Genomic DNA, 13,361 nt, shown 5'->3' with positions numbered 1-13,361 from the left:
CAGTCGTAAAGCTCTTCTCTAATTGCAGAAATGATACTCTATTTTGCAGCGCTTCTATGAAGTAAAAGGCGACTCTTTCAGTTGGATCTCCATGGTCTGAGACCGATTCCCTGAGTCAAACCAGAGACTTGACAGCACCGTTGGGGTCGGACTCGGCAAGCCTGGCGTTGTCGATGAGGGCTTTTAGCAGCGGCGGTTCTGACTCGATCTCGGGCGACCTTAACGACACTCCGACGGTGTCGTTTTGGAGTGACTGAGGGTCGGTTGATTTGGACTCCTTTACCAAAACCCGGTGTAGTTACTGTGGTAGCGGTAAAGTCCACGTTGGCAATTGGTTATGGGTCTCAGAGAATATGACTCAGTTGAGCTCTGACGGCGGAGAACAGGGATTGCTGAGTCAACTCGGGCAGTGGGGTCGAAACGGATCGACGCCGTAGAGACTGAAATCAGAATTGCTCCCCTACCACATGTCGCAAGCAGAAGGCAGTTTGGAATTATCCATTGAATCCTCACCGCCTATTATGCTATCGATCCACTTGTTCGAGTCGAACTAGAAACTGAGTGAGAGAGGATGTAGCTTTGTGGGTTTTCTGGGAAAGCTTTGAGTTCTTGGGTTTTTTGCAGATTCATGGTGGTGAGATGAAAAAATGAAGAGAACCGACATGATTTTTTGGGTCGTTTCCCACAGACAGCGCCAAATGTTGATGCACAAAACCAGAGGGGTATTGGAACAACGTAAATCCGACCGTGAATTTGCAAGAAAGTACACAAGATGTATCGTGGTTTACTCCAATGTTTAGGCTACGTCCACACTGATGTTGATATGAGTTTCACTCTGAATGTGGAATATACAAGAAGGCTAGAGGCAATGTGCTCTCTAGCCTATTTTCTGTGGCCTAAGCCTTGCCCTCAATCTTGGCCCAAAACTTGGCCTCCCCAAATGAGGAGGGTGAGGAATCCTTTTATAGGATAAGGGCTCCTCACTTATTACATATTTGCCCCTTCATTTATTACATAATTACATTTGAGTTCTCCGAGTATTTATACGAGATTTAAATATGAAGGACCTAAGTATGGTACAAACAGCTTGTACCACAAGTAATCACAACATTATAAGGAAAGAATATATATTGCTAGATATCTGCTAGGATTCTCCTTGTCTATACGAATTTACTATCCTAAAGGGACTCTCTCACACTTACATTGCTATGTATTTGTTGCTTAATGAACCTCAGATAAGTAGAACACAACAAAGCGAACAATGAAATTATTGGTAACAAAAGTTTCATTCCATTCACTCTTGTTAAAAACGATTTCCCTTCTAAATCACCATTAAACTCATGGATTCAATTATTTTCTTATAAAAGCTCGATGAACATGGAAATTTTAGTTTGCTTATGTGGCACAAGGATGGAGCCCATCAATCCAACCATATTGCGTCATGTGGATTAACCATCAAAAATCAATATTTTATTTTATTACTTGAAAGTTTAAAAACAAAAATCCCTATTGAAAGAAAAAAGACATCATCATCTTCATCTCCCACTCATGTGACACCTCCGCCCAACTGCTATGACACACTAACTCTTCACTTTTCCTTCTTTTCCTTCCCGAGTCCAATAGACTATCTCGCTCTCTTCTTCAGTAGGTCTTTCGTCGTTGGCGGGATCTACTAGTTCATCTTCATTCTTGAGCTACAAGTGTGTTGTATATCTCTCGAGTGGCTCCATCTTTGCCAAGAAAGTCTAAGACATTTACGACAAATACTGACCCTTCTTTCACTGCCCTAGAGAGATTGAAACCGACTGAGTGGGAGATTGACGATGACGTTGGATTCATTCTCATGGTTTCATAAAGACATATTTATTTTTGTTTTAATATGGATGTATGATTACACTTTACATATGACCAACTTGCCAGGTTTAAATTTGCTCGTTAAGGTTTAATCTCTTGATTCTTCGCTCTGACACTAGATATGTGTAAAGCTTACGACAAAATCGAGTGGAACTACCTAGAACGTGTTATGCTGGAGCTGGGATTTAATATGAAGTGGGTGAATTTGGTCATGATGTGTGTCTCCTCAATGTCATACTCGTTTATTGTCAATGGTTCTCTAAAAGGTTACATGCTGCTATCCCGTGGTCTGAGACAAGGTGACCCTATTTCACCCTATATCTTCTTATTGTGTGTCGAGGGCCTCTCAGGTGTTATCCAAGGAATTTCCATCTTCCAGAATGCCCTGTCGATCCATCACCTTCTCTTGGCAGATGATTGCTTTGTGTTTGTGCGAACTCGTCGGGAAGATTGGCTGTGGGTGAAATCAATTCTTAACTCTTATGAAGGCGGATCGTGTCAACAAGTGAATTTGTTGAAAAGTGCAGTGAGTTTTAGAAGAAACATTAGAAGGGGAGATCAGATTTCACTGGTTGACTTGATTAGGATGGAATGGGTGGACAGACATGAAAAGTACCTTGAGTTGCCTACCTTTATGGGTTGAAACCGAGGGGCTTGCTTTAATCATATAAAGTATTGGAAGAAAAAGTAGTACTGTCTGTGCAGCTTTTTAGCAGGAATAAAAAGTAGTACTGTCTGTGCAGCTTTTCAGCAGGAAGAAAAAGTAGTATTGTCTGTGCAGGCTTTTCAGCAGAAAAAGTAGTACTGTGCACTGTGCATCATGGCATCAGCTTGTGCAGCATGTAGGCTTTATCTTTTGTCCTTATTTCAAGGGATTGTAACTAGATGACTAGGACTAGGCGTAAATCAAAGAGCCATAGGTTTCGGTTCCTTTCTTCTTGTATATATATTCTGACTATGACTCTTGTACAATTATGATGTTGCATGAATATTGAAACTCTCAATTTACAAAATGGTATCAGAGCAGTGACCCTAACAGGCCTGTCTCTGTATATTTTTCTGATAGTTCTCTGAGCTGTTCTTCAACCCACAACCATGGCTGAAGAAAGTTCTGTAAGTCTTGAAGGAGAGAGTTCCCATGTTTCTCCACCTTCATTTTTTTCTGATGTTGAGGTTAAACCAAACCAACGTCTTAGTTCAGTGCTTTTAAACAAGTTTAATTATCTTCCTTGGGAAAAGGGCTGTTACATTAGCTCTAGGGGGAAGGTCTAAACTTGGCTATGTCAATGGAGCCATTAAAATGCCTAAAATCTCTTTTTCAAGTTACGATGCTTGGTTGTGCAAGGACCAGCTGGTCATGTAGTGGTTGCTCAACTTAATGGAGCAAAAAATTGCCGAGATTTTCAATTATGTTGAGTCATCCATGCATCTTTGGAAGAATCTCAAAGAAATGTATGGAAACCAAAACAACTCAGCTCGTGTTTTCCAACTAAATAGAGATATTTCTGGCTTGCAGCAAGAAGGACAATCATTCGTGCAACATCTTGGGAAGCTAACAACCATGTGGAATGAATTAAATGTCTATCGTCCTCACATCATTGATGCTGCGGTGCTAATTAAAAGGGCTGAGGAAGACAAAATCTTCCAGCTTTTAGCAAGTCTCAGTTCTGAGTTCGAAGACCTTCGAAGCCATATTTTGATAAACCATGATCTGCCTTCATTCTCTAGTGTTTGTGCTATTATTCAGCGAGATGAGGTACATAAAAAGGTAATGAACATAGAAGCCAATCCAAAAAATGCCAGAAGTCAGGGCCTATGCTTCTAATCATAAGGGTGTTGAGGAAAAAAGCTACAAGGGGAAAAGAGACTTAAAGTGCAGTTATTGCAATGCGAGTGGACAATCAAGGGATTGGTGTTGGATTTTACATTTGGAATTAAAACCAAAGCTGTCAAAGAATCAGAAGGGCCCTTCAAAATTCTCTCACAATTCTCCTTTCAAATCCAATCATTCTCCTTTCAAAGCCAACCATGCAAATCATGCAGTCTCCTCGTCTACAGAAGGGGTTTCAAGTTTCACTTCCAACCCAATTGCATTAATTAATGAATTTGCAGCTTTTCTTCATAAGAAACAAGGAAGTAGTGATTATGAAGGGACAATCCACCATTGTGACAACAATGAGACAACACTACTTGGAAAATTTGCAGGCTTTTTGGCTGAAAATGAACGTATACCTTCAAGAGACATCTCAAGTATCTTGAACTCCTTTTCAACTGCTCTCAAAGTTGGTAGTGTGTATGATTATTGGATTATATATTCAGGTGCCACTGATCATATGACAAATAAATTTACAACCTTGCATGATTTTCAAAAACTGCCAATTCTTTCTCATGTATCAGTTGCCAATGGCAAGGGTGCCTCAGTTCTAGGGAAGGGAAAAGTGAATTTGATCTCTAACAACATAAAGTCTGATGCTCTTTATGTCCCCTCTTTTCCTTTCCAACTTTTATCTGTTGGAAAAATCACAAATTCACTAAAGTGTCTTGCTAACTTCTCTCCTCACAATGTTATTTTTCAAGACCTAGCCACAAAGAAGACAATTGGTGAGGGTTTCCTCTTAAATGGTCTCTATTATCTACCCAAGTTCCCAAAGTCTTTCAAGTTAATTCAAGTTTCGTGCAAGAATAAAAACTTTGGCACCAACGACTAACGCATCCCTCTGAAAGAGTTTTATCCACTTTGTTTCCAAGCTTCTATAAAATTATAAATCCTTGTGATGTTTGTCACTTGTCTAAGTTTGCTAGATTACCATTTACTTCCTCTATGTCAAGAGCTAGTAATCCTTTTGAAATTGTGCATTCCGATATTTGGGGACCCATTTTGGAATCCTTTTATGGATACAAATATTTTGTAACCTTTGTGGATGATTTCACAAGGATCACTTGGTTGTATCTTTTGAAACTTAAAAGTGAAGTTGTGAATGTTTTTAAAGATTTTCATAAACTTGTCACCACTCAATTTTCTTCACACATTCATGTTTTAAGATCAGACAATGGCACCGAATATATGTCCTATAACATGTCATAGTACTTGAGCATGCATGGCATTCTACATCAAACAAGTTGTGTTGGAACACCCCAACAAAATGGGGGTAGCTAAGAGAAAGAATAGGGATCTTCTTGAGAAAACTAGAGCACTTATGTTCAATATGAATGTCCCAAAGAAGTTTTGGTCCCAAGGAGTGCTCACAGCCACCTATCTCATTAATAGATTACGTAGTAAAGCTTTATACTTCAAATCACCCTACAAAGTCTTGAAGGGAAGAAAACTCAATTTGACGCATTTTGAGGGTTTTTGGGTGTACATGTTTTGTTCATATTCAAGCCCCAAATCGTGACAAATTGGATCCTAGAGTTGCAAAATGTGTCTTCCTAGGCTACTCATCCACGCAAAAGGGGTATCGATGCTACAACCCCACAACTCAAAAAATGGTGGTTTCAAGGGATGTTAAGTTTGATGAAGGCACTCCTTATTTTTCACGACCTATGGATTGTTCTCGGCAGGGGGAACATCTAAGTGAACTCTTCCCTATGTCATATTCTGGTTGTGATGCGCCAACATTTTCTCCTAGTGATCCTGCATTGTCAATATCCTAACAAATGCAAACTGAACACGATGTCACCAATGCACAGGAAACACTTGAAGTTCAAGTCACTCATACTAGTACCACCAGTTCAAATCCTGAGGCTCCTTCAATAGTTCATTCCCCAGATCAACCCAATGTTGTCCGTCGCAATCCTGCTCGAGAAAGGCAACCGCCATCCAGGTTACTTGATTATGTAACCTATACAGCCAGGTATCCCTTGACTAATGCCACTAATTATAACAAATTCTCACCTACCTATGCTGCGTTTCTAAGTACTATCATTGGGGTCTGTGAGCCACAAACCTTTCAAGAGGCTAATCTTTATGCTGAGTGGATAAAAGCCATGGCCGATGAGCTTTAAGCTCTCCACGAGAGCCACACGTGGATGGTTGTCAAACTTCCCAAGGATATGAAAGCAGTGGGAAGTCGTTGAGTCTATAAGACCAAGTTTAACTCAGATGGCACCATTGAGAGACACAAAGCACGTTTGGTTGCCCGTGGGTTCACTCAAACTTATGGTATGGATTATAAGGAGACATTTACTCCGGTTGCAAAAATGAACACAGTTAGGGTGTTGTTATCAGTTGCAATTAATCATGCATGGCCTCTTTTTCAAATGGACCTCAAGAATGCCTTCTTGCATGGTGACCTTGAAGAAGAGGTTTATATGAAACTTCCTCCAGGTTATTCTCAATCCAATGACACAGATTTAGTGTGCAAACTCCATAAAGCAATCTATGGTCTAAAGCAGTCTCCTCGAGCTTGGTACACTAAGCTTAGTTTTGTTCTTAAACAAGTTGGGTTTCATAGGAGTCATGCTGATTCCTCAATGTTTGTTCGAACTAACTCAGTGGGAAAATTGGTGGTGCTCATATATATGGATGATCTTATTGTGACTGGAGATAACGTTTCAAAAATCACCTTCCTCAAACAATATCTCAACAACCAATTTGCCATCAAACATCTTGGCAATCTCAAATATTTTTTGGGAATTGAAATGGCATACTTTTGTAAAGGTTTCTTCTTAAATCAGCGCAAGTATGTTCTTGATCTTCTTCAAGAAGCTAAAATGACGGATTGCAAGCCAGCTTTCAGGATACACCGATGCTGATTGGGTGGGCAACTCCATTGATCGTAAATCCACCATTGGTTTCTGCACCTTTGTGGGAGGCAATTTGGTTATCTGGAAAAGCAAGAAGCAAAGCGTTGTTGCAAGGTCTAGCGCCAAGGCTGAGTATCGTGCCATGGCCTCTACAGCCTGCGAACTCATTTGGCTCAAGGGTCTTCTCCTGGATTTAGGCTTCTCCTATAGTCAGCCAATGTCTATGTACTGTGATAATCAGGTTGCGATGCACATTGCATCAAATCCAGTTTCTCACGAACGCACAAAACATATAGAGGTTGATTGTCATTATATTCGAGCACAAGTTCAGTCTAATGTTATCGATACCCACTACACACGAAGCCATGATCAGCTCGCATATATTTTTACCAAAGGGCTGTTTTTCACTGCATTTCAATGCATTTTGTTCAAGCTTGGATCAATCAATCATTTTGATCCAGCTTGAGGGGGAATATTGGAAGAAAAAGTAGTATTGTATGTGCAGCTTTTCAGCAGGAAGAAAAAGTAGTACTGTTTATGCAAGCTTTTCAACAGAAAAAGTAATATTGTGCACTGTGCATTATGGCATCAGCTTGTGCAGCATGGCATCAACTTTTTCAGCATGTAGGCTTTATCTTTTTTCCTTATTTCAAGGGATTGTAACTAGCTGACTAGGACTAGGTGTAAATCAATGAGCCATATGTTTCGGTTCCTTTCTTCTTGTATATATATTCTGACTATAACTCTTGTACAATTATGATGTTGCATGAATATTGAAACTCTCAATTTACAACATAAAGGAACGTCTTTGGAAAAAACTCCAAGGTGGAAAGGGAAATGTCTGAGTGCAGCCGGAAAAGAGTTATTAGTGAAGGTGATTGCCCTAACGATCCCACTATACTCGATGTACTGTCACCAACTGCCAAAATACTTATGCGATGACTTGCATCAAATTATGGCGTTGTTTTGGTGAAATGATACAAGTAATTCTAATTGGATTCATTGGTTGGCTTGGGACAAACTTTGTCGACCAAAATCAGAGGGTGGCCTTTGGTTTTGTAACCTCTACGCCTTTAATCTTGGGTTGCTAGCAAAGCAAGGGTGGAAATTACTTGTGGAACCTCAATCTCTAGTGGCTAGGCTACTGAAAGCTCTGTATTTCCCGCATTCCTCCTTTTTGGATGCGAAGGTGTGGCTGAATACCTCGTTTGTATGGCGTAGCATTTGTGCGGGCCAAAAGATTATTACGCTAGGATCAAGATGGTAAATTGGGCCTTCGAGGCTTCTTCACCAAGGCCTGTGAACACGCCCATATCTGTTGTTCTCGACTTTATCATGATTGATTTCCAATGGAATATGGACCTCCTATCTTCGATTCTTTCGAAGGAAGAAGTAGACCTAGTGCGATCTATTCCTCTGAGCAAGCGCCCAATGGAAGATAGAATCATCTGGCATTATGACAAGAAAGGGCAATTCACCGTCCAAAGTGCTTATCATGTTGCTAGGAACTGGATTTTGCCGCCCTTTCTGCTTGTTTCCTCCTCGACACCAAGTTGTCCCCTCGATGGTCTTTGGGAAATGCTTTGGAAGGCCAACATTCCACCTAAAGTTAAATGATAGCCTGGAGAATTCTGTCTAATATCGTTCCAACGCCATCCAATCTTATTCGCAAACACATTATTGTTGACCCTCATTGTATTTTTTGTGGGTTAGAGGGCCATCTTCTGCTAGAGTCTGTTTGCCCGAGCTGTTTGGTTTTCCTCTCATATGGGTGCTTTCCAATCTCCTATAGCCGACGAATTTGTAGTGGATTGGGCATTCCGAATGGCACAAAACTTTGAATCAGGTCGACTTCGATAGGATCCTGATAAAGATTTGGGCTATTTGGTCAGCTAGGATCTCAAAATTCTGGGGGGAGATTTTGAATCCTATGCCTAATATCGTGGCGTGCCGTGCTTTTAATTGGTGGTAGGAATTTTTAAAAATCACGTCCAAACCTCCGGCTCATATTCGCCTGATTATCTCTCCACGATGGTCAAGTCCACCTCCGGGATATCACTAGGTTAACATGGATGGTGTGTGGAACCATAACGCTGAGATTGGTGGTGCAGTAATTGTGATCAGGGACTCTAATGGGTGCTTTGTGGGAGCTGCAATGAGGAATTTTGCTGATGTCTTTTCACACGTCCAAGTGGAGGCGTTGGCCATCCGTACTGGGCTTAAGCTGGTGGTTGAAAGGGGAATTCATAATGTTGTCTTTGAGAGCGATTCTCACCAGATCATTTTGGCCTTGAATGTATCTTTAGTGAATTTGTCTCATGTTGGGCCAATCATCGAGGATGCAAAGTCACTGCTTCTTTTGATCACTGGAGCTATTGTTTCATATATCCACCGCCAAGCCAACTCTGTTGCTCATAGCTCGCTTTGCCATCCATTCGGATGGTGAGTGTACTTTGTTTGATCACCCTCCAATCATTGTGTATGATCTCCTGGAAGAGCCTCGACTCCATTGTAATTGTTAGCCTATTGGCTTCTGAATGAAATACAAAATGTTGTCTTTAAAATAAATAATAAAAAAAAATCTCTTGATTAATGCATGTTATTAGTTCTATTTCAATTTTTATAAATCTGATGCCTACATCACTTACACCATCGTATTTTTATTTCTTTGATGCCTAACTAGTGTATCCTCAAGCCAAATTTTGGTAGGGATGTGCGATGAGTTAATATTAATTGTTTTATCTTTTGATCTTTAGGCAATGATTACACAAGGTTCATGAATAATACAACTTGAGGTTTGTTTTATCGTTGATTCTGGGATTTCCCCACTGAAAGGGTCGTCTGTGACCTTCCAATCTATGTTGTAGATAATGTTGCGTGGCACGCCGTAGTAACACATGACGTGACGGAATTGGTTAAAAATCTTATCAATCCAGTGGCGGAGCCAGGAATCTTACCACAAGGGGTCGTAGTGTAAAAGTCCAAAAAAAAAAATTTAGGATGGAAAAACATGTTGAAAATGAAATCATAGTACTTTCATTCATAATTCATAACGGAAACAATATTACAAGCTATAATTGTCCACGACGAGGTTTCATATTTTGAAAACGAAGCATTATAGCTTCATTTTCAATACAAGCAAAAATATCTCTCTCAATATAAACAAGCAAGCTATCACTCAACCATTGATCTCCCATTTTGTTCCTAAGTGGACCCTTAACAATATTCATGGCAGAAAATGCTCTCTCCACTGAAGCAGTTGCAACTGGTAAAACTAAAGACAATGTAATGAGCAAATATACATAATTGAATACTTGATGCATCCTTGTCTCCACCATTTTTTTTGCAAGATCACCAATCCCTTCCAATTGAGAGAAATCACTACTGGAACGCACATAATGAATATAAATCTCAAGTTGATCTTCAAGTGCCAAACGATCCTCATCCGAAAAGTCTTGAGGATAAAATTGAGCAAGACGAAGTAACTTTGGTTTATCAAAAGCTACAAATGAATCTTTCGGACTCAAACATGCCAAACAAATAAGCAACTCGGTATTTACCTCATTAAAGCGATCCTCTAACTCCGTAATTTGCTCATCAATGACATAAATAAAGAGCTCCACACGATAATGATGACGATTTGTCTTTATTGGAGTATTACGCCTTGACCTCCTTGGAAGTATAAATGCCTTTTCCATGTTAGGAACATCAATATAATATTTTTCACAAAAAGAAGATACTTCATCAACCAATGCATCGAACCCATTATTCCTCATCCAATGTAGCTTTTCCTTGCATGATTTCACTAAAGCCATTGCATTCACAATTTCTTGATCTTTCCTTTTCAATGCTTGTGACAAATCATTTGTGAGTCCCAATATGACTTTCATCAAGAAAAGGTGAAATACAAACTCAAAAGTATGTATTTCTCTCATTAACTTATTTGCTTCACCTGCACTTTCATTGGGATTATCATCAATAACAATTTGAAGCACATGAACCACGGATGAAAACATGGAAATGATGCTAATCAAGGTACCATAGTGTGAGTTCCATCGTGTGTCACCGGCACGTTTGAGACTTGTTTCTTGATTTAAGCCTCGCCCCGTTATAAGACAATCATTTTCAAAAGCTATCACAAGCTCTTCTTGAAGTTTCCCTCTAAGTAAATCATGCCGCTTACAAGATGCTCCAACATGATTAACCACACTATTAGCCATTGCAAAAAAAGAGGCAATGTCTATATTCTTCTTTGCTACGGCAACAAGAGCTAGTTGAAGTTGATGAGCAAAGCAATAAACATAATATGCACAAGGTTGTTCTCTCAATATCTTTGTTTTAAGGCCATTCAACTCACCTATCATATTGCTAGCACTATCATAACTTTGTCCTCGTAGCTTGGAAATGCTCAAACCGTTGCGAGAAAATAATGTGTCAATAGCATCCTTTAGGGAACTTGAAGTAGTGTTGGTAACATGTTGGATACCCACAAATCTTTCAATTACATGCCCGTTGTCATCCACATAACGCAACACCATAGCCATTTGCTCTTTCATCGACACATCACGTGCTTCATCCACCATTATTGAAAAGAATCTATCTTTTAGACCATCCATGATAGCATCAAGTGTTTCAAGGGCACAAGAATTCACAATTTCTTTTTGAATGCTAGGAGCTAGTAATTTGAGATTCCCCGAAGCATTTTCCATCACAACTTCTCTAACTTTATCATTATTATCTGCAAGGAATTGCAATAGCTCAAAGTAATTTCCCCTATTGCTTGAAGTGGCACTTTCATCATGGCCTCGAAAAGGAAGACCTTATCGCAATAAAAACTTAGTGCACTTTGATTGATGCATTCAAGCATGTGCGATAAGCCTTACGAGCTTGGTCGGAGTGTTTGCTCACTGCCGTTTCAATATGTGTAGTTTGATTCATCAAATTTGTAGCAGCTTCTCTAGCCTTATTATGAACACTCCCAACCGGTCCAACATGCATCTTAAATCTTTCTCTCCCTTTCTTCCAAGTCTTAAATCCGTGTCCAATGAAAGCTTCACTACCCACTTGTGCAAAATTGGTTTTAAAGAGATAGTAATAGAGACAAAATGCCGCATCTTTAGATATATTGTACTCCAACCAATCAAACTCATCAAACCATTGGGGAATGAAGCGTCGATTAATTCCCGACATATTAGTTATTGGGAAATTATGACCTCTTGGTTGACAAGGTCCTTTTTGTAGATATGATCTTCGGACCTCATCTCTCATATTAGCATCATAATCTATTATTCAAGTTCTCAATCCAGGATCCGCTTCAAGATTACCCAAAACACCATTTAACTGACTTTGTCTTGAACTTGGAGTTCTTGAACTACCAACAGTATTTGAACTATCAACATTATTCAAACTACCCGAACCCGATGATGACTTTCTCTTAAAAAACCGTTCCATAATAATTCTACATATACAAAATATTCAAAATAAATACTCACAATATAAACAAACCATCAACATAATCAAAATAAATATGAATTGGATTTCAATTAAATTAAATATCTCATCTTGCATTCTACATATACAAAATAATGAAAATAAAAACTCACAATATAAACAAACCATCAATATAATCAAAATAAATATGAATTGAATTTCAATTAAATTAAATATATTCTACATATACAAAATATTCAAAATAAATACTCACAATATAAACAAACCATCAACATAATCAAAATAAGTATGAATTGGATTTCAATTAAATTAAATATCTCATCTTGCATTCTACATATACAAAATAATGAAAATAAAAACTCACAATATAAACAAACCATCAATATAATCAAAATAAATATGAATTGAATTTCAATTAAATTAAATATATTCCACATATACAAAATGTTCTCAATAAATACTCACAATATAAACAAACCACCAATATAATCAAAATAAATATGAATTAGGTTTCAATTAAATTAAAAATATCATACATAGGGTTTAGAACTTACTTGAATTCAATAACAATGAGCAAATACAAAGAGCAAAGCTGGTGGCACCACCACCACAGTGACGACGACGGCAGCACAAAGGCACCTTAATGGCGGCAACAAGGGAGGAGATGGAGTTGAGGGTTTGGGGGGATTGAGTTTGGAACTTAGGGTTGGAGGAGGAGAAAACAAAAGAAATTTGGGGGTTTTGGAATGAATGGCTTCGGATCTGTGTGAAATAGGGCTGAAAAGGACACGCTGGGCTTTTTTTTTTGTTCAAACCTGCCCAGGACACGCTGGGCATTTTTTTTTTGTTCAGACCTGGCCCAAAACAACGTCGTTTTGGCTTTCCTGGGCCAAAACGACGTCGGTTTGCCCAGGTTGTTTTAAAAATTAAAAAAAACAAGCGCGCGCCTTCGTCTTCAACCAGCCCAGCCGAGGAGTTCTTTCAGACCTTTCGTCGAACACTTGGTGTGCAGCCAAGGGGTCGCACCAGAAGCTCCAAGGGGTCTCTAAGGTTGTTTCCATGGCTTCCAAGGGGTCGTGCGACCCCATTGACCCCACTATGGATCCGCCACTGTATCAATCTATCCACAAAATTCTTACGGGATCATGACTTGTGGTCCTATGTGATTGGTTAAAAATCTACTGAAAATCTATCTAGAAAAATTGTATTTCTGACTAATGACACGTGGTGTGACGAGATAGGTAAAAAATTAAACATAAAAATATTTTTTATTATTTTATTAAAAAACTAATATTTTAATACCAATTGCC

At 39.1% G+C, this 13,361-nt stretch overlaps 2 protein-coding genes across 2 annotated transcripts; one reads left to right on the top strand and one right to left on the bottom strand.

Annotated features, from left to right (window-relative positions):
- The first annotated feature begins 8,668 nt into the window (after nucleotides 1–8,668).
- Nucleotides 8,669–9,046, top strand: LOC139194963 (uncharacterized). The gene has a single exon (XM_070820126.1). The coding sequence runs from the start codon at nucleotides 8,669–8,671 to the stop codon at nucleotides 9,044–9,046; it is 378 nt and encodes a 125-aa protein (XP_070676227.1).
- Nucleotides 9,047–9,118: 72 nt separating this feature from the next.
- Nucleotides 9,119–13,139, bottom strand: LOC139194962 (uncharacterized). The gene is made up of 4 exons (XM_070820125.1): nucleotides 13,039–13,139; nucleotides 11,925–12,058; nucleotides 10,161–11,338; nucleotides 9,119–9,133 (listed from the first exon to the last, which is right to left on the bottom strand). Exons 1-4 carry the CDS (start codon nucleotides 13,137–13,139, stop codon nucleotides 9,119–9,121), a joined length of 1,428 nt encoding a protein of 475 aa, XP_070676226.1.
- Between the last annotated feature and the right edge of the window lie 222 nt (nucleotides 13,140–13,361).

This window comes from Malus domestica, chromosome 04 (genome assembly GCF_042453785.1).
Source record: "Malus domestica chromosome 04, GDT2T_hap1".
Taxonomy (NCBI): Eukaryota; Viridiplantae; Streptophyta; class Magnoliopsida; order Rosales; family Rosaceae; genus Malus; species Malus domestica.
The sequence above is the reverse complement of the archived record's forward strand: the minus strand, read 5'-3'. Positions and strand labels throughout refer to the sequence as shown.

Coding starts and splice junctions, on each gene's coding strand:
- LOC139194963 (XM_070820126.1), top strand. CDS start 8,669: ATGGATGGTGTGTGGAACCATAACGCTGAGATTGGTGGTGCAGTAATT.
- LOC139194962 (XM_070820125.1), bottom strand. CDS start 13,139: ATGGGGTCGCACGACCCCTTGGAAGCCATGGAAACAACCTTAGAGACC. Junction 12,059..13,038: donor CACCAAGTGTTCGACGAAAG/GTCTGAAAGAAC, acceptor TTGTATATGTAG/AATTATTATGGAACGGTTTT. Junction 11,339..11,924: donor TCAGTTAAATGGTGTTTTGG/GTAATCTTGAAG, acceptor AATTCCTTGCAG/ATAATAATGATAAAGTTAGA.